Genomic DNA, 20,870 nt, shown 5'->3' on the forward strand with positions numbered 1-20,870 from the left:
CGGGTCTATGTCAACTTGGACTTGAGGGGTCACGATAAAGGGCAGTAGCTTCTGACAGCATGAAGGAGTAGCAAGGGGCCTGATGGAGACAAGGCTACGGCCATGGATGGGAGCAGAGATACCATCAACAGGACAGGCTGATTCTATGTATCCCACCAGATGCCCGATAAAACAGAGATGTGGGCATCCCTTGTCCCACTAACTCACATCCTTCTATATTCTCTAAAGCTTAGGCTCAACCCCAGGCTGAAAGACTGAAAAGGGGAAATTAGTGAATTTGAGAAGAAATTAGTAAAGTGATAGAATAATTTGTAAGTCTCTGAAGTAACTGAGTTTTCTTGGAAATAAGTAAATTACCTCTCTCTCTCTCTTTTTTTTTTTTGTGGGGAACCTTAGGTAAAATTTAAAGAATGACATTTTTGTATACCCAGGTTTATAGTCTGTGAAAAGTATGTGTGTCACAGTGACCAAAAAAAAAAAAAAAAAATCACACCACCAAAACCTGAAATTTATTGAACACCTGTAATATATATAATTCCATATTTTCAGAGGAGAAACTTTTCAGAGAAAAAAAACTGGTAAACTGTCCAGAGAAGCTTTGGGATTTGAACCCAGGGCTGTCTAATTCCCAAACTTGAGATTTATTTTTTAGAGGCTGTAGAACCCTAGGCTCATTAACTCATGATAGCAATGACACTAATTATTTGCAAACATGAGTGTCTTGGGTATAACAATCTAAAAAAGGTATGTCCGCTAAATGGAAGAATTTGTCACTTGTCAACAGAGATTGCAGAATCCTGTCGGATGTCTGGTGCACTCCTTAGGGATAGATGGGGTGATTTAAGTTTGCTAATAGAATTTACAATTTAAAGCACCAAACTGAGAATATGCTAATAATATTAAAGTTTATATATTCCTATACTTTAAATAATGTCAATGTTTGAGCCTGTGAATAACTAACTTTTTCTTTGGAAATCAAAGAGGTAGCAGAGGTAAGAATAATGACTCTCAGATGGATTACTATTTTTATTAAAAGTTAACTCATAATACTGAAACCACTCCATTGAATAAATCTATTCTAATAAATATTCCCTAAAGTAAATTTCAGCTGAGCCACAGTTATTGTTTCAGGGCTTGATTTTGTGATGGGTCCAATTACATTTTTATTTAGGCAGGGTTACATAAATTCTGAAAACACCAAAGATATGCCAACAGAAAGAAATATGACTTGTATAGGGAAACCAGTGTGTTTATTTTTGTGTGATTGTGGGGAGTAAATTTATCCAACCAGACACTAACCTAGGAGACATGTGTTTTTAATATTTTGAGAATCCTTTTACAATATAAATCAATGACTGTCATCTCCCGTTAATTTATGGGAGTGTTCTAATGAAAGTTTCAGTGGAATCACCTATTAATTCAAGTTTGCAGAAGCACACACTCTGCCTTTCAATCCATGTTTATTTAAGTGATATGCAATATAGACCATAAATTGTGACACACGTGTACAAATTTTCAGTTTTATTTGCATTATCGAATAAATTTTTATTAAGGTATTCTAATAAACATTCTTTGAAGGAAAAAAATAAGTATTTTGCAAATAGTATGAAAAGGTAAATAGTGGCAGATTCAATGTTTTACCAGCTATAAACATTTTCTTCAGGAAGAGTCAGGAACAAGGTCCTATGCACTTATTCAAAGTGTCAATATAATAAAAGAGCTTTTTCATATGGTGGGGGGCAATTTGGATCAGCTCCCTATTCTGACTTTGCTGCCGCAGGTTCCACCATAATTATTAGCAAGCCTTCTGAGTTCAGGTGGAATGTCGACATGGTTTCGTGGGTCCCCAAGTCCGACTCACGCTGAGTCACCATTTAATAGTGACTTATTGAATGAATAACAAAGATTCTAGAATTTTCGATTTTCTTTTTCTGTCCCATATATGACTTTCCTGATGTATCCTTACTGTAACTATTGTGGCCATTAAAAAAAAATGTTTGTTTTTGAGAGGGAGAGAGCACAAGTGGAGGAAGGCAGAGAGAGAGGGTTCCAAAGCAGGCTCCGAGCTGAACGCATGGAGCCCAATGCAGGGCTTGAACTCACAAACTGCAAGACCGTGACCTGAGCTGAAGCAGATGTTTAACTGACTGACTCATCCAGGCATCTCTATTGTAGCTATTTTTAAAATCAGGAATGAGGGGTAGAAAAAGAAAACTTCCATACTCATGTTAGGTGCAGCTTTTGATCCAAAGCATAATCAGTGGAGGGAAGATGGAGGCAAAAGCTGGAACTTTCACTTTCGTGCCCAGAGTTTTCAGAATATGCAAAACTGCAAAATATTGATAATCTCCCATCCTGGAAGATTGCCTTTCATAAAAATGGTAGACAGGCATTGGAACAAATCAATCCTTTGTCCCCAGCATATAAGATACTAATTATAATTAGCAAAAGAGGCCTTTTCTGGGAATGTGATATGCACAAAGGCACTCCCTGTCCTCATATCTTCCTCAAGATTTTCACTTGCCAAATGAAAAGAGGCTGGATTTTGACCTCTACTCAGACCCCTTGGCCTGTCATCTTTGTGTACAGCACAACCTGCTTGCCAGTACACAGATGCCCTGGACATAAATTTTGTCATGGGTATGTCCATAGATCCTTTTGTTTTGCTTTTAGTAGACACTAGAAAAATTTCTTGGATAAGAGAGTGCCTTCCGCGCAAGTTTCAAATTATTATTTAGTGTGAAAGTGGTTTACCAAAAAAAAAAAAAAAAAAAAAAAAAAAAAAAAGGAAATGGTGGGGAGTGCACCTGGGAGGCTCAGTTGGCTAAGAGTCCGATCTCATGGTGAGTTCGAGCCCAGCGTGGGACTCTGTGCTGACAGCTCAGAGCCTGGAGCCTGCTTCAGATTCTGTGTCCCCCTCTCTCTATGCCCCTCCCCCACTCACACTCTACTCTCTGTCTCTCTTTCTCTCAAAAATAAACATCAAAAAAAAAAAAAAAAAAGAAATAGGAATCCATATATGATATTGTGCTTAAAGAGGAAACGGATATTGACTCAAACCAAGACCCAGAAATAACATGCAGAAATACATTAGCGATAATCTGGTACTCACATTAGACTACCGAATGAAAATCCTCAAGTTTACAGGTGCTGCTGTAAAATAAGCCTAATGAAGGATGAATGAGATTAGGATTGGAAATGATCTTTTTACTACATTCAATGTATCTTACCCAGTTTGAGGCCTTACATTTTCAGAAGATCACTGAAAAGATTGAGTAGGTTTTAGGAAATGGAAGAGAAGTGAAAGAGCAAGTATATTTTTTTTTCTTAGAAAGAACAAGAACAGACTGATTATTAAAATCCTTAACTACAAGTTTTCTGATTTTAGTGAAAGATATAGATTCAGCTTCAGCAAGAATATAATTCAAATATGAGAAGTTAGATGCACTGACCATTAGAATTATTAGACTTACTTAGGTTTTACTATCCCTTCTTGAACACATTTAGATACTGAATGAATACAACCTAGAGAATTAAACATTTAAACAAATGCATCCCAGACGTAGCAGTCCCTTAATTCCAGTTGTCTAAGATTCTCTCAGCTTATTCTGGTTCACTGATGAATGATGGACAGAGAATTGACTATTTAAATCAAGTTATAGAAATTTAATTTACTGATGATATAAGGTTACACAAGGTTATTTGTCACTGATTAAGCTCCTAATTCTACTAATTGAGAAGTCACCAGGGAATGAAAAGATAATGCCGTCCACTTATTGTTAAGAAGTTGATTCCTTGAGTTGTGTTAGTGCCCATACCTAATTCTCTAAGATGTTACTGCTCAGCTTCTCTTCTAATCAAGTGTGTGTTAACTCTTAAATATTGAGAACTAGAACTCTAGAAGAGGTGGTTTTATGTTTCTTTTGCATAACTTGGGATTCTTCTTTAAACAAAAATGGAAATACCTATGGTTTCTCTTATCTATCAAGCACTAGATTTTCAAAATTCTCTTGAATACAAGTATTTTTTATTCTTGCATTAAAGATCTCATGTTCTCCATGTGGGGATAGGCTATGTACTGTGTCTATGGATAGCAGATGCATTGACATTTTGGGCTAATTACTCACCTTGGAAAAAATGAATGCTACCTGATATCTCAACGGTTATCGTAAGTTGTTCAGTAATTTGTGGATCTTTCTTCGTATATTCATGTGATGGTCTACATTTCACCCACTGATAAATCATTTCAAATACATGATATTAGGTAATACCGATGTATTAAATTATTTAGGACAATATGATAAATTACAGAAGAAACAATGCATTAGGATTTTTTTTAATGTTCATTTATTTTTGAGACAGAGAGATAGAGACAGAGTGGGAGTGAGAGAGGGGCAGAGAGAGAGGGAGAGAAAGAATCTGAAACAGGCTCAAGGCTCCGAGCTGTCAGCACAGAACCTGACGTGGGGCTTGAACTCATGGACCATGTGATCATGACCTGAGATGAAGTTGGATGCTTAACCTACTGAGCCACCCACGTGCCCCAACACTGCATTTTTTAAAAAGTAGGCTTCACTCCCAGTGCAGAGCCCAGCATGGGGCTTGAACTCACAATCCTGAGATCAGGACCTGAACAGAGGTCAGGAGTCAGATGCTTAACTGACTGAGCCACCCAGCCCTGATACAATGCATTCTTGGTTGGAGGCAAATCATTCCTGTTGCTAATGTGCGAGTATGTAATAAAACATGTTTTCAGGACCCTTTGACTCCAAGGAAGAAAGAGTATTGAACTGAGGGGGAGACATCTAAGATGTAGGTATGTGTGATCCAGACTCCCTGCATCTTGGACAAATATAATGTCCTTCTGCTCCTCTTTCTGCTCTTACAAAGAAGACAGGTTCTTGCATTCTTCCTAGCGTTTTCATACTAGTAGATTGGATGTTTCAGTTGTCATGAATATTAATTTGGACAGTTTAGGTGTCATTTCAAATGTCCATTCCCTCAGACAACCTTCCTTGACTGATTTCATTTATTGGTGTAAATTCTGTCTTATGTTCTCTTTAAACTTTGAACATATTTTTTGGTATAGAGCCCAATGTAATAGTTTACTTTCTTGTCCACCTCCTACTGGCCTTCACACTGCGAATTTCTGAAAGTCAGAGTCTTTTCATCTCTGTATTTCCAGAACCTTGCCATAGTACTTAAATTTTACTCAAAAAAAAAAAAAGATTTTGAAAAGAGGTTGGTTAATCTTAATAGTTTAACTTAATAGTTTTAACTACTTAATAACAGTTTCTATGGTGTTAGTTATAAAAGAATTTAGTGTTCAGTTATATATTTAGTGAAAGCAAAAATGATTTAATATTTTACAGGACTCAGATTGCCTGGGTGGCTCAGTTGGTTAAGTGTCCGACTTCGGCTCAGGTCATGATCTTGCGGTTTGTGAGTTGGAACCCTGTGCCAGGCTCTGTGCTGACAGCTCAGAGCCTGCAGCCTGCTTCAGATTCTGTGTCTCCCTCTCTCTGTCTCTCTCCCACTGACACTCTGTCTCTCTCTTTCTCTCTTAAAATAAACATTATAAAAAATTAAATATAATACTTTATAGGATCCGAATTATAGCCTAATGCTACAATTCAGAGTCATAAGTGTTTGTGATAATAGATTTATGTAGGAAAACTCTCAAGCAAGGAATAAGTAGTATGAATTTCTGAAAACAGGCTGAGAAGGGAAGAAGGAGAGTGTAGGGGAACCAGATTATGGGGTTTTCAGCCACAATTGACTGTAGAAAAATCCATTAAAAGAAACAAGCATCAAAGTCAATTAAACAAACAAATAACCAAAGCAACACATGGATCTGCATTATATTTAACACCACGAGGCAGGTCCCCCGTAGGCAGCCTCTTCTCACGCAGCAAACCCACCTACAGGCCATACTGAATACTTGGGTGTACCCTCCCTAGCAGAATAAACAATGGAATAGAATAGGGGAAAACTTGTTTTATTAGAATGTTTTATGGACAAAGGGTTTTATCCACCACGTAGGAAAAAATCACACAGTTATCTGGGTAGTATCTTGGTTTTCTTAAAAAGCCTATCAGGCCTATAGCACCACAGTCCTTCTCTGTCCTCGCTGAGAGTGGAAACGCCTTCTGCTGCCAGGATCCATCCAATTCTGGCTCTAAGCTCACACTGACCACCCAGCATACCAGGCAGCTAGCCGACACTATCCATTTAGAAAGCAGTTCATGACCATGTTGCCGTGGTTTTCAAATGTTTATGACAGTGTCTCAGGGTAAGAAAAATAATTTATGCTGTGGTCAAGAACACATACATACACAGGAATGTAATTGAAATAAAAATGTTTTAGGAAAGAATTTTTACAGAGACTCATTCCTCCTCTTCCCTCTGCTTTTTTCCGCTCCTCTCCTATGGTATTTAATTAAAAAAACTGTTAGTGTTAATCCACCAATTTCTCGCCACTAGAAGTCTGACAAGCATTTTAGTACTGTTTAAACATGGCTCTTGGAGTCTCAGTACACATCCCCGGCAGCTTATTCAGGTATTTATACCGCTAAAAATGGGTTCCTTTTAGGGATGTGTCTCAGTTCATTCAGGCTGCTGTAACACAGTTCCACAGACTGGGTAACTTATAAACAACAGAAATGTATTGCTCGTGCCCATTCTTCTGGAGGCTGTGAAGTTCAAGAGTATACAAGCACAAGAAAGTATCCAAGTTCAAGATAACTACCACAGTTGAGTGAGGGCCTACTTCCTGATTCATAGCTAGTGTCTTTCTGCTATGTCACATGGAGGAAGGGGCTAGGAAGCTCTGTGGGGTCTCTTTTATAAGACCACTAATCCCATTCATGAGGTCTCCACCCTCATGACCTAATCACCTCCCAAAATCCCCACCTCCTACACCATTACCTTTGGGGGTTAGGATTTCAACATATGAATTTGGGGGGGGGGTCCAAAAACATTAAACAATAGCAGGATGCACCTGCTGTTTAAAAAAATAACATTCTTCCATATTATTACCTAAGAAGTTCGAGAACTGAGGAAGCTAAACTGCTTGAGGTTAATTATATAGTGTTTTTTCTTTGTAATATGCCCTCTTTAATCTCTCTGTTCAATTCCTGTTTCTTGGGCCCAGGTGGAAAATGTCACTGGCCTGCCATAGTTCTCCTACTAAAGGCAAACTATTATTATTATTATTATTATTAAATTCTGCTCTATAATCCCTAAGAAGTGGAACAGTGATAAAACATACGTAAATCTATGCTTAATTTGCCATTTCAGCCATTTATTATCAGGAATATTCCTTCTCTGTCATCTGTATGCAGTCTACTCCCAGTTGCCTTGCCCTTAATTCCTTACAATGTCTGGGCCCTGCTGCTTATATAAGTTATTACAAAGCTGTCGCCATATTGGCCATGGGGGATGTATTGTTTGCACCGTTAGTCTCGCAGCCTCCACTTCTTTTCCAGGTAGCAGCAGGTTGAGCTTATGTCACAATGCATCATCATTATTAACATATTTACGCAAGGGCATGTAAATGGCACTATGGGGATTTTACATAAATATACAAGAGTGCGGTTCATGCCTTTGAGGACATTAAAATAAAATTAAGTCAGAGGCAGTCACCATATGCAATGCCTAATCATGTAATACGGTGACCATTTGGTGATGCTACTATACCATATTTCCACAGCATTAGTGTTTTCAAATGACTCAGTCAGCCCCTGCCAAGATATGCAAAAACAACTAAATGAAGAGCTTTTTCCGAAAATGTTTTCCTGTTTCTGCTACCAAATTCATCTAACAGAGTAACACTTTGAGTAAGTGCCACTTGCCTACTGTGGAAAACACTTTATTTGGTAGTAATTTCGAAACATCCAATATGAATTATAGACACTGCAATAGAATCAAGGAATCCTATTTTCCCCTTCAAAGTCAATAGAAAAATTGCTACACACACTAGGTATTCTTTCTTTGTAAAGACACATTTATCAGTACATTCTGCTTCAGAGTAGTTCGGGTATTTCTCAGCTAGCACAACGGTTTAATCCTCCATTTTACCTGCTCGGCTAAAAGGGTCGTTTTGCATCTCAAGGGCTAGAGGCAATATTTTTCACAAATAAATAATACACTAACTCAGTTGTTAATATAGCTTTAAACCAACCTAGGGAAGAGAAAGAGAGCACTGCATTCCTGACAGTAAAAATTAATGTCTCTTTACCAAAATCTTAACTTAAAATCATGTATTCAAGCTGAAGTGTTAGATGTTTTAAACTTTTAGATTATAGAGAAGAGAATATTTTCTATTCATGATGTTAGTCTTAACAGATTTTTTTTTTAAACAAATTACAACATGGTCAGACTTTCCTCCTTGGAATTCTAAATGTTTCTATTGTTTGCATGTCTTAAATCAGTTATTTTAAAAGCTTCACTATTGAAATTTTTCATTTGAATAATTATTCTATCGAAATGAATTTTTGCCCTGTATAGATGTTGTCCTGATTCTTTATTGGCCTTATTATATATATATATATGTATATATATATATATATTTAACTTAGTAAAAGCATATTTGTATATGTCTGTGTATGGGAAAAAAAAATTAGGTAAACAATGGAACTAAAGCATTCACATTCAAATACAGTTAAATAGGAATATGCACGACTACATAAGCACATATTACAAGTTGATACTGAGAACTACCAGAGATTCGTTGAAACTTAACTAAGGAATCAACATTTAATAGCTTCCACTTTCCTCCAAAACTTCTGAATCTTAAAAATATATATGTTTAAAAAGTGGGAGGAACACAGACTTCATATTTTACCTATGACTTGCAGAGGAGCAGAAATCGGGTTTAAAAGAAGCCAAATGTTCTGAAGGTCTTTAAGTGATAGCTGAGGTAACATGGGTAAATATATTATTAATGTTTGTGTTATTGCTTACTATTGACTGGATCTCTTCATTATACTCCTGAAAATCATGTACATAAAAGACAATAGAAATGATAGCAATGGCATCTGATTAACACTCGGCAGATCAATCCTGGAACACAAGACTTTAAATATGTATGAGGCAAAAAAATGACTTTGGGTTATTAGTATTCCAATAAATTTTCCACAGCTGAAAGGGACAGGAGAAATGCACACATTTTAATAATTTGGGAAAAGCCAAGTTAGCTGATATCAATGATATTTGGAGGCTATTGTAATCTTTTTTTCTTTTAATGCATTTGCTTAATTGTCCTGTACAAAGAAAAAGTAAGCCAAGCATGTAGTTAAGACTGGTGGGCATCACATTCAGACAACTTGTGTATTCTTACAAATGTGTTTAATTACAACTGCTTCAAAAGTACCCCAGAGTTTCAAAAGTTTTATTTTAAGTTTGAAGACTAGACAAGGTCATACTAATTTTACAACATCCTACATGATTTAAGTATATATACAAAGAAAAGAAAACAACGTTGGAATATTACACAGCTTTAAGGTTTGCAAAAGTTATCTGTGTCTTAGTTACTTCTGTACTTACTGACACATGAGACGCCAGCAGTGAGTATTATATTTCATAATTTGTTGACTAGCAAAGATACAATCAGTACCCTAAGTCTTCAAAGTTCACACCAATCCTTATGAAGCCATTCAGAAAGAGAAAGTCAACCCTGAAATTAGAATTAGTGCCTATGATAAGTGCTTTTGACAGGACATAGATAAAATGGAGATGTTTAAAATGTTATTTCCAGAGATTATAAAATTAGCATATTATAGTTACTCCGTATAGTGAAGACAAGGTGATTCTTCTGGGCGTCCTGCTTATAAGATTTTCTTTAGTGTGAATTTAAATAGAATAAATTTGTTTCCCACTGATGCCATTGATACAAATGACACAACAGCTACATGCTACTTTATAGTACTTGTTAACATGACTACACCTGGGAACCCCTTTGTGATCATAAATTTGGACATCATGGGACCAATAGGTATCCAGTTGGCCGTGCCATGTTGCTGAAGATACCAGAGAGCATAGAGAAAATGCACAAGCAAGGGAAAGCCATTTCAATGTGTTTCTAAAAGGTAACAAGTATAATTTTAACAAACTCTCTTTGAAAATATTTGTTTAAAAAACTATCAATAAAATAAAATTCAAAACATCATGGGAGGCAATGAATAATTTTGAGAAAGTAATTGTTACAAGGCATTACTCAGAATTTCCATAATATACTCTGCTGAGAATGGAAAATCGATTATGCATAGTCTGCAAAGGAAAACGGTTAGAAATTTGGTGGGACAGTAAAGGCTTAAAGAAACAAAAGGCATTGGCTAGACAGTAAGTATGTGTATATTGTTGGGCCTATGTAATGATTTGTAATATGATGGTGAAATATAGGGAATAGAAAAGATTTAAATTCCTAATTTTAAAATTGCCCGAAAAAGGTAATATTGAGGACCTAACAATTTTGTTTGTGAAAGATGCTGAAAAATGATTGCCATTTAATAAGCTTCAAATCAACAATTTCTTAAGAACCTGAAGTAGAAAGCCCGTGGGCATAGGATAAGTATGTGACCAGCCAGTCCGAATTTTGCTCTTATTAAAAATGCCATTATGATTGACTTTCCCTTTAAATTCTTCACTATGATTGAAGACCACTCCATATATACATCATTAAGAAATGCTTTTAACACATGGACAGACAATACAGTAACAGTCTAGTGGCTTTTGTTATGCAGCACAAATAATAGAGGGGAGAAAAAAAAACTTCTCAGTGTTACACAGGACCTTAACATTTCGTACACATACCATACTTTCTTTTCCAGGACCCTTAATTTAAAACTCCAATAATTCCGTGTCTAAGCCTTATAAAATAAATACTTGTAAATGTTATAAATTAGATGTTGAGGACTTTTATGGAGGCAGTGTGAGCTTTAATTTGAGAGACATGTCAATGAAACCTCCATTATCAATAACAAATTGTTATGATAATTGCTTATTATTTCAGGACCTCCGAAGCAAAATAAATAGAAATCAATTTTCATCTTAAAATGATGGACTACTTGGTCATTAGTAAATACTTTTCTTTTCACAAATAACTACACAATGTGCTTTCCTGGGAAACCACTACCAGTTTCATTCAAGTCTCAATAAAATGTTAGTTTCACAGGAAATGCAGAGGTGAACAAACAAATGAGGAGTATGCTTGGCCAAGCTATGCAGCACGATGCTAACATTTGTTTGCTAAAAAATTTCTAAAATAGAGAAAAAAAAATCATTATCCTAAAGTGGAGATAAGGGTATGTAAATAAGATGAAAACAAAGTTTAAAATTCCAGTTTAAAGGGACATCATATAATTCTGTTTTTGTTTATACTGCAAAATGGTGGTGTTCGGCTTTTTGTAAAGGAAGGCATTTGGAAATACATAGTTATAGCTTCCTTCAAAAATAGAATTGCAGATTCAATATACTGATATTAAATATGAGCAATCTACTGATACACAATCATGTTCCATATATATGTATACACACACAAACATGATCCTCCTTTTAGGCAAATACTAGGAGTAAACTCAATTAGCAAAAAAAATATGGACTTATTCAGTCATTATATAATATAAAGATATATATGAATAGAACAAAAAGGAAAAAAGATCACATAATATTTGATTAGAAATACTGGAAGCAAAATGAGAAATATAATGTCAATTAGTACTGCCTGTTACAGATTCTTTAAAATTCTGTTCTAAGCACTGACAGTGTTTGGTAGGCACAGGGAAACAATTATGATAATGAAGAGTCATTACAGAAGAAAAAAAACTTATTGCTAACATTGCGGTATTCCTTTTATAAGAATTAGTTGAGTATTGATTATAAAAGTTCTATCAACTCTTGCTTCTACTTGATAACTATGAGATTTTTTTTACCCTTGCTATCAAAAGAGTGCTACTTTCTTTCCTTAATATATTTCAGCCATTGTGAATAATTCAAAAGACAACGACAAAAGTAATTCACAAGTTAATGTGATGTTGCTTAAGAAATTTAAACAATAAAAATCAAATTAAACCATTGAAAAGGTAAGCTTAGACCTCCTTAAAGACAGTGGCCTACCATAATTTAAGCACTTTTTCATGAAAAATACCATTCAGTTTCCTACAGATTTTGCACAGTTCATTCCGTGGAGATACTTTTAGGGAGATAGAGAGGAGAGTTGTGGGATATGGAGTCTCCTCACTCCTCCTCTGTGCAGCCCAGCAGCTCCGACCGCAGTGTGATCCTTCCATACCAGGACCAAGGAAGGATTCTTATGTGCCGTGCATAGATGGGAGGGTCGATGACATTTTTCCTGTGCGTATCATTGTCAAAATTGCCCTGGAAAACCTAGTAAAGAAGAGCAAAGAATATCAATCATGTAGCCTTCTTTTTCTTGGGAATTATTTTTATTATTTTCTTGTTTCGAGCTTTTTTCCCAAAAGTGAGATTTGAGAAGTAACCATGTTTTTCAAAATAAATTGTTGCAGCTTCTTTCTAATGATAATTTTTAAACCAAACTGTCAAGTAATGTTTGATGTAAAGACTTAAATAAGGGGTGCCTGGGTGGCTCAGTTGGTTAGGCATCTGACTCTTGATCTCAGCTCAGGTCTTGATCTCAGCGTCATGAGTTCAAGTCCCATGTTGGGCTCCACACTGGGTGTGAAGCTTACCTAAAAACAATCAAATAAAAATAAATAAATAAAACAAAACTGGGTGTCTAAGGCAGGAATATGTATATCTACCATTTTCCTTTGCCTATCAGGTTTTTAAAAATGCAACAGATATTTATTTTTTGCTTATGTCACAGGCTGATGTTGATTAGGCAGCTTGCTGAGGGTGCTCTCTTCCAAGGAGTGACTCAGAGATCTAGGCTGCTCTGATCTAGGCTAGCCATCATCTGAAACATGGGTCTCCACATTGACAAATGATATGGTGAGAGAGAGTTGTTAGCCTGTGCAGGATGTTTTAAAGAACACAGTAAGGAAGCAGCTTACATCATTTTTGGATACATATCATTGACCTTAACTAATTATATGACCCCAGCCCAGCCGTAAAGGAAGCTGGAAAATGGAGAGGAGAGCATGGATATTTGGTGAGCACAGTACTATCACAATGTCTTTTGCTCACTTTTCACATAGACAACAAATTCCCCAAGAGATAACACAATCAATGCTGTTTTGTACTCCCCCCACCTTTCTTTTTTTGGCTTCTCTCTCTATTAATTTCTGGATCCATACAATACTGTTGTGATCATTGTGACTTATAATGTTCTGACACGTTGGCACTGCATTATTCTCTATCTTCCTTCTTTTGTTGCAAAGCTTTTTTATTTTCTTAATGCATTTTATGTCCATTTTTCTCCCAAGAGACCTTTATAATAACTTTGAAAAGTGCTTGTTTCAGAAAAAACAAAATCAAACTACTGGGATCCTGATAGAAATGGTATTAAATTACACATGACTTTGGGAGAAATTCATGCATTCATAATATTTAGTCTTACTTGAAGATTTCATCATTTTTTAACCTAGAGATTCTGAACACTTATTATTGAAGGAATTTCTAATGATTTTATATTCACATTTTTATTTCAGCTCAACTAGGATAGTGAATATCTCTTCAGAGTTTCCTCTTTTAACTTTATGAGGCATCTTATAATTGGAAGATAATTTTCTTTCTTGCTTGAGATCAAAACATGACTATATCGCTAAAGGGAGACCTGAAAAGAAAATTCCCCAAAGGAAGAAGAAAAGAAAAGAAAAAAAAAAGAAACGCCATCACTACATGACAGAATATTTAACCTGTATCTTTGAACATTCTAAAATTAAAGGGAATGTTTTCAAAACCGTCTTCTAGAATAAGTTGGTTCAGTCTCACATGATCATAAAAGGTCCCCCGGAAATAGAAAAATAAAGATATGCTCTTTAAGGCATTAGACAGCATGGCACTGATTAATAGAAGCAAGAGACAAAATGGGGTAATCTTTCTGTTGGTCCCATGGAAAGATTACGTGTCGTTGAGGGCAAATGCAAAGTGCCATCCCCATCTGGTGGGGAATAATCTTTCAACATGACACAAAATATATCTCAAAGGCTATTTTTGAATAAATACTTGCTGAAGAAGAGAATACCGAACTGTGCCAAATCTAGAATTCATCATCCTGGCATATCTGAATCCATTTTCATTTAATAGGCATTTTATCCTCAGCAATGCTCTGGCTTTGAATTGACCAAGCAGGAACTAATTCTGGATTTAAATGTGTTACTAAGTAACAGTGTCTCTGTTAGCAGAAGCTCACATGGATAGGGCATACCACACAAACACTCACCAGAAATCCATAGAGAGGTTGTCATTGCAAAAGCAGAAAATATGAGAGTATATTGTACGCATCCCTGACATTCTCTCTGACATATGATGTTGGATTCAAATGCTTCACTGAGATTGTCGTGTTACAATTTAATACAGAATCTCAAATCCAATTTCATAGCCCTGCTGGAGAACTTAATGTATATCTTCAGAATAATAGAACTTAAATTCATTAACTTTCATCAAAAGATCTATAACCGTCCAAAACATAGTGTCATACCACTTCTTAAGAAAGATATACAGTAAGAAACAATTTGCTTTTAAGTCACTGGTCCTCAGCACAAGTTTCAATAAGAAACTATCAATCCAGAAAGGAATAGTTGACATATTAGTTAGACTTATCTTTTTATAATGGAAAATATATTTAAAGAAACTACATCAGCTCTGAAACTGCATACAACTGTGACATTTCTGATTCAATGTGTGAAAGTCATAAATATTTGAATGCTCATTAAAAAGATTAAATGAAGTTTCATAAAATAGTATCATTAAAAAACAAAAATTTTCACAGAAAAACAGCCACAGTCTACATTGGAATCACCCAAACTATGAGCTAAAGGTAGTGAAAATATACTTTTAATACTGGAGGTCTCTCAGTAATGATATAGTAGAGAACACTAAGCACATACTTGCGATTTCTAACATGACATCTTGTACTTGCTGTGCAAACATGTGGCTCATGTACTGTTTCCTTGTCTCCAGCGCTAGGAAGATCTTGCTTAAGAATTGCAGTTTCAAAGTTTTACCCAGCAAAGGAATGCAAACTCAGTATTTTTAGTTAACTTTTAAAAATGTGTAAAAATTCTAGCAATGCACTTTCATATACACACTTTAGACATATAAGCACCTCGATTGAAATCAAAGTCTGAAAAGACTGATGGAAAACATTGAATGAATCTCCACTGAGAAGGGGAATATTGTACACAAGAAAGATAGTTTGAGAAGTTTTTAGGAAAGAGTCTGCACATGCTTCAGTTTCAGGAGGAGGCTCAGCTAATAATTAGCTGATGACAAATTTGTTGATGCACTAAGACATGATAATGCTTAGGGATCTCAGGATTTTCCCAACACATGGGGCCTCAAGGAAAAGGTACTGAAAGTACTTTGGAGAGGCTTCCACAGTTACAACCTAGAGGATAAGGGAGAAAACTACAACTGCCTCCATGTGGCGGAGATGTTGGATTCTGCTTTCCAATGTCAACTCTCCTGTGATACTAGTTAAAATTCAAATCAGATTCTAATGAAAATTCAAATCTCAACACAGAGAGACTGTCAGATAAAACAATTAAATGTTGCTTCTAGCAACGTTTTAATAATTTTTTTCTCAAATGAGACTTGTCATTCTTCGTTAGGGACAATGGTCTATTCAGGCCAGAGTAGACGTCATCAGTGGAGACTGCCAAGAAGGCAGGATTATCCTTCATGACACAGTCGGAGAGCTGGGTCATATCTCCGCTTTTCTTAGCAGCCATGTACTATATACCTGCCTTTCACAAATGTTGAGGAATTCTGGGGATTTCTTGCACATACTACTTACTTAGAATGCCATCTGGTCTGTGAAGATATACTTCTTGTTATTTGTTGTAAACAAATGCATTAAAAGTTTTAAAGAGACTCTCACTGGTCTAACCTTTTGGGATCTAACCAGCAGTTTTAAGCAGTTTTAGGTAGCCTCCCTGAGCTCTTCAGGGCTAAAGAGTCTGTATTTTAGCAAGGTCTTGGGTAACCATCAGTTCATCCCTATGGCGTTTTGGTCACCCCTTTCTAGATTGCATTATCTCTCTTTTGATATGTGGAGACTAGAACGATATCTGGAATTCCAAATATTGTGGAAATATAAGGGTTGAATAAGCTTTCTTGAGTTTTCTCTACTGTTTGTATTTGCTTTGGTAATGGTGTCAGACATGCCATTGGCTTCATTGGCTATGTCTATACACCAATCTGATATCCTTAAAGGATAAAAGCTCAAGATAAAGATCCATTACCCTAAAGCAGCATGTGTGTGTGTGTGTGTGTGTGTGTATGTGTGTGTGTGTTCGGGGCAGGGAAAGGGATGGAAAGTGAAAAAAATCTTATTTGGCATATATAATTTCAATTATTTATTCTTTCATCTAGAGTACTTATAACAAAGTTAGAAAAGAACAGTCTTTTCAAGCTCTGATCCCTGAGAAACCCTGTTTTTAACTCTACCCATACAATGGAAGAACCCAAGACTTGGAAAAGAAGGCATAGATCTGCCAGCACCAATTTTTTTCTAACATTTCTGACATGGAACTTTCAGCCATGGCAACCTATTCATCAATATAATAGGGTAGGTATGCTTTTAGACACTTTGGAAGTCTGTCTTTTTATGGGTTGACATATGCCTCCTTCAAATTTTGATCTATGATCCTAGTGATTTATGCTCAAAAAGCATTGAAGATATCTAACTACCAAAAGAAAAACACTAATAATAACTAATATAAACCTATCAAAAACTCAAAAATAGTGCTTGAGGCTAAACAGTCATGGTTGCTTAAAAAATTCCTCATTTAAGTTGATCTTCAAACTTATCATCTTGACTGCATTCCATTAGATACCCTCTGGTTTAACTATGACTCAGTTAAAGTGTGGATTTATCCAGACATAGTATGTAGTTATGACTTGAATGGCTCAAAATATAGAGGATACTTACCTTTGTTACAGATACAATGCTTCTATCAATGCAATAAAATTATTTAAAACTAGTAGATTCACTTTGGTCATGATTGATGACTGATGGTCAAATAAACTATGAACTTTGTCATAGAATTTCTCTTAAGCCAGGATTTTCCCAATGTTTTACTTGTAAAATAGATTTATAGTGGATATAGAAATTTATATTTATTCCAATTTCATTTCATTTTATTGAATCGTGACATTTTAAAAATAGCAATTCCTTAGTTAAAATAATGATCTATATAAAAATAGTAGAAATTTAATAGACATTGGAATTAAGTATCTATTTCATAAAGTAACCATTTATGTGTAATTTGAGTATAAAATCTGGCATTTTGAGTGACATAAAGGACTTATACTTATTAGTTTATGGTTCAGCATCATAAAAATTGTTTTTATATAATTATTATTATATAATATATTATTCTATAAAATTACTGAGGGGCGCCTGCATGGCTCAGTCAGTTAACTGTCCATCTTCAGCTCAGGTCACGATCTCGTAGTTTGTGAGTTTGAGCCCTGCATCGGGTTCTGTGCTGACAGCTCAGAGCCTGAGGCCTGCTTCGGATTCCGTGTCTCCCTCTCTCTCCCTCCCCCACTCATACTCTGTCACTCTTTTCCTCAAAAGTAAATAAAATATTAAAAAAATTGAATAAAAATAACATTACTTGAATTTCTTTGGACTGTCAAAAATTTCAGGTATAACTTGAATGAATGCTTTAATGGTTTAAAGTCTAATGAAGATTTTCACAGAATTAGTATGCACAAATGAAAGTAAACATATTTATTCATTCAGATAGTGTTTATAAGAAAGACCAGTTGCTTCTCATTCTATAACTATATTATTAATATGTCTTAGTAAAATTTGCAACTTTTGTTCTACTTTGCCCTATATTAAAGCATTCTAAAAACCAAAACTTTTCATTAAAAAATAAAATAAAATGTGAGGCTTGTGTCAAAATGTATAGAAAACTATGTCTTAAAAAGTTTCAGTTAGTGGTATGAATGTACATCACATTAAAAAAAATCTTATTGGAAGTTTCACATGTATGAAACTTCTGTTAGTGATTGGATATAAAAAGTCTGAAACCAAAGTTTGATTATTTTAGCCTACATAGACTCTAGCTACTATTCAGTGAATTCAATTTTCTAGGAAAATTTATCAGCATCCTGAAACCATTTCATGATTGAATGGCTGGTATATCATTCTTGATGGTTTCTCTCCAATCAATTCCACTAAACCAATGAAACTCTGTAACAAAATTAGTCTAAATATAAGTACATTCTTTCATATGTAAAACGGAAACAAGAAATCAGTTTCCAGGTAAATTCCAACATTCTAGGAAATGTTCCTTGAAAAACAGTGCATACTGAGAATCACATTCTAAGAGGTGCACACACACATAAAGAAAAGGTTTTGTCAGAGAGAGTAGATTGTGTTAATAACCATCTACACTGATCATGAGTCTGCAAAAGAATGAGTTGGGGGATGAGCCCTCACTATAAGACTTCACAACAATGCTGCAGCAAAAATCCTCACTGGTAGAGAGGAACAGAGAGCTACCTCAGTGTCTTCCAACTCTAAGCATCCTGCCCTTCAAAAGTGCAGATGGAGTAAGGCCATAACCATCCAAAACAATTTATCAGCAGGAGAACATATCTGTACAATTCAGGGTGTGTCCAGTCTAGTATAGTCACAATGTTTGCAGACGTAGGTCATTCCAGTGAAGAGAATACAAAACATACAACTTTGTGCAATATGAGTGTGCAGTAAAATATTAATCTTACCCCAAAAAGAGGTCTGATCTTTGCTTTCAGCTCCTGTGAGCTGAAAGCCTTGGAAGATCCTGCGGGAGAAGACTGTCTTTGTTTACATGGGCTGGGCCAGATAATGTATGCTAACAAAGTGATTTATGGTGGGGGCTTTGGACCAGCTTGACCACCTAAGGGGCTGGAAACTAAAGTCAGCCTTGCGGGCAGTAAACCATGTTTACATAACTGAGCTTCGATAAAAACTCTGAACATCAAGGCTGAAGTAAGCTTTCCTGGTTGGTAATACCTAGTGTATATTGTATGTCACATATCATTGCTGAGAGAGGTTTAGCACTGTTCAAGACTCTGAGAGAAAACAATGGAAAGCTAATGCCTAGAACTCTTCTGGATTCTGCCCCATATTCCTGTTCTCTTGGCTGATTTTTTTTTAAAGTTTATATATTTATTCTGAGAGAGAGACTGAGACAGCATGAGCAAGGGAAGGGCAGAGAGAGAGAGAGAGAAGAGAGAGAATCCCAAGCAGGCTTCTGCACTGAGAGCACAGAGTCCTATGCAGGGCTCGAACTCATGAAACCATGAGGTCATGACTTGAGCGAAAACCAAAAATCAGACACTTAACCAACGGAGCCACCCAGCAGCCCCTCTCTTGGCTGATTTTTATCTGAATCTTTTCACTGTTATAAACGGTAACTGTAGGTATAATAATTTTAAATGAGTTCTGTGAGTCGTGAATTGTCATACCTAAGGTGGTCTTGGTGACCTTTGAACACTGTTGATGTGAGAAATGAATGTGGATTTAGGAACTCCCAAACTCGGCAATGAGTAATTGATGTTGTAAGGTTATAGGTTTCATGGAGGACTTTTTGATACTTGTAACGATTAGTCTGAAAAGGGACCCCAAATACCTCAAAGAATTGTGCCCCAAACTTCCTCAACCTTATGTGCCAGGCCTCAGGCTTCAAATTAATTGTGAACATATTCTTTTATGATTCTTTGAATAAATCCTAAATTTCCTCCTGAAATTTATTTATCGTGGCCCTTGAGAACACTTTCTAAATCTTTTATTCTTAGGTTCTACTCGCTCTATTTTACTTGCTCCTTTTATTTTTATTTTCTGGATGATATTTATTTTCATGAACAGAACCCTAGCAAATCCATCAAACAGCTAGTGTGGCTTGCTTGTTCTGTTTCATATTTCAGTAACAAAACAACTCACCATCTTTATTCTTTCGTATTTCTTTAAAATCATTTCTGCAAAAGCTTACACATTCCATGGGGAATATTACTTTGGCCATCTACTAGGGATTAATTTGAAATCCCAGGGAAACTGCCAGGTTTTCTGAAAGCTGTAGAATATAGTGACATATATAAATCATTCTGCACTGTATTTCATATTGGATACCAATTTTTATCTGTGTTCCTTTCAGCATGGTATTTTGTTCCACAAGCCCTTTAAAAAACCTGGACCCTGGTTCCTTCAGAGATTTCTTTCCTTCCCAAGCTCCCTCAGTGAAATTAGATGAGGCTTTCAAACTGCCTACCCAAAGACTTAACTTCAAAGGTCCAATTATAGGACATTTTTGTTTGATGGGGGAAGTAAAAAGAAAAACATGGGGACAAGTTCCATGTCTTTCTTACACTAGTGCATGGGTCATTTTAAACCATTAAAATGAATATATGGATTCTCTGAGAAAATGCATTCCACTCCCATTGCTGCCCTCAGGAGATTTCTTGTGGCTCTGAAGTTTGCTCTCTTTTGTAATTATGTAAAAAAGGAGGTCTTTGGCTTCAGGAAATACTGCATTTCACTGAACTGATCTGGCATTGCTTCATGTTCCTAGTATATATAAATCTCTGATTATATCTCAAGAAATCTTTACTAACCCACATATCTGATATTCACTTAAGAGTTCTTGCAGTATTATTGTGCACTGTATTGTTCTTCCTGTTACACATTTTTTCTCCCCAAAATGCACTCATGGGAGATTCTAATAATAATT

General features: G+C 35.8%; 1 protein-coding gene across 2 annotated transcripts in view; it reads right to left on the reverse strand.

The window, feature by feature from the left end:
* Positions 1-9,377: 9,377 nt before the first annotated feature.
* EDIL3 (EGF like repeats and discoidin domains 3) overlaps positions 9,378-20,870 on the reverse strand; it is a 413,457-nt gene continuing 401,964 nt past the window's right edge. For both annotated transcript variants that reach the window (XM_011284418.3, XM_011284414.3), the window contains one exon: positions 9,378-12,384. In XM_011284418.3, coding sequence (XP_011282720.1) covers positions 12,235-12,384 — 150 coding nt within the window. In that variant the 3' untranslated portion in view covers positions 9,378-12,234. The remainder of the gene's footprint in view (positions 12,385-20,870) is intronic.

Source organism: Felis catus, chromosome A1 (assembly GCF_018350175.1).
Source record: "Felis catus isolate Fca126 chromosome A1, F.catus_Fca126_mat1.0, whole genome shotgun sequence".
NCBI classification, from domain to species: Eukaryota; Metazoa; Chordata; class Mammalia; order Carnivora; family Felidae; genus Felis; species Felis catus.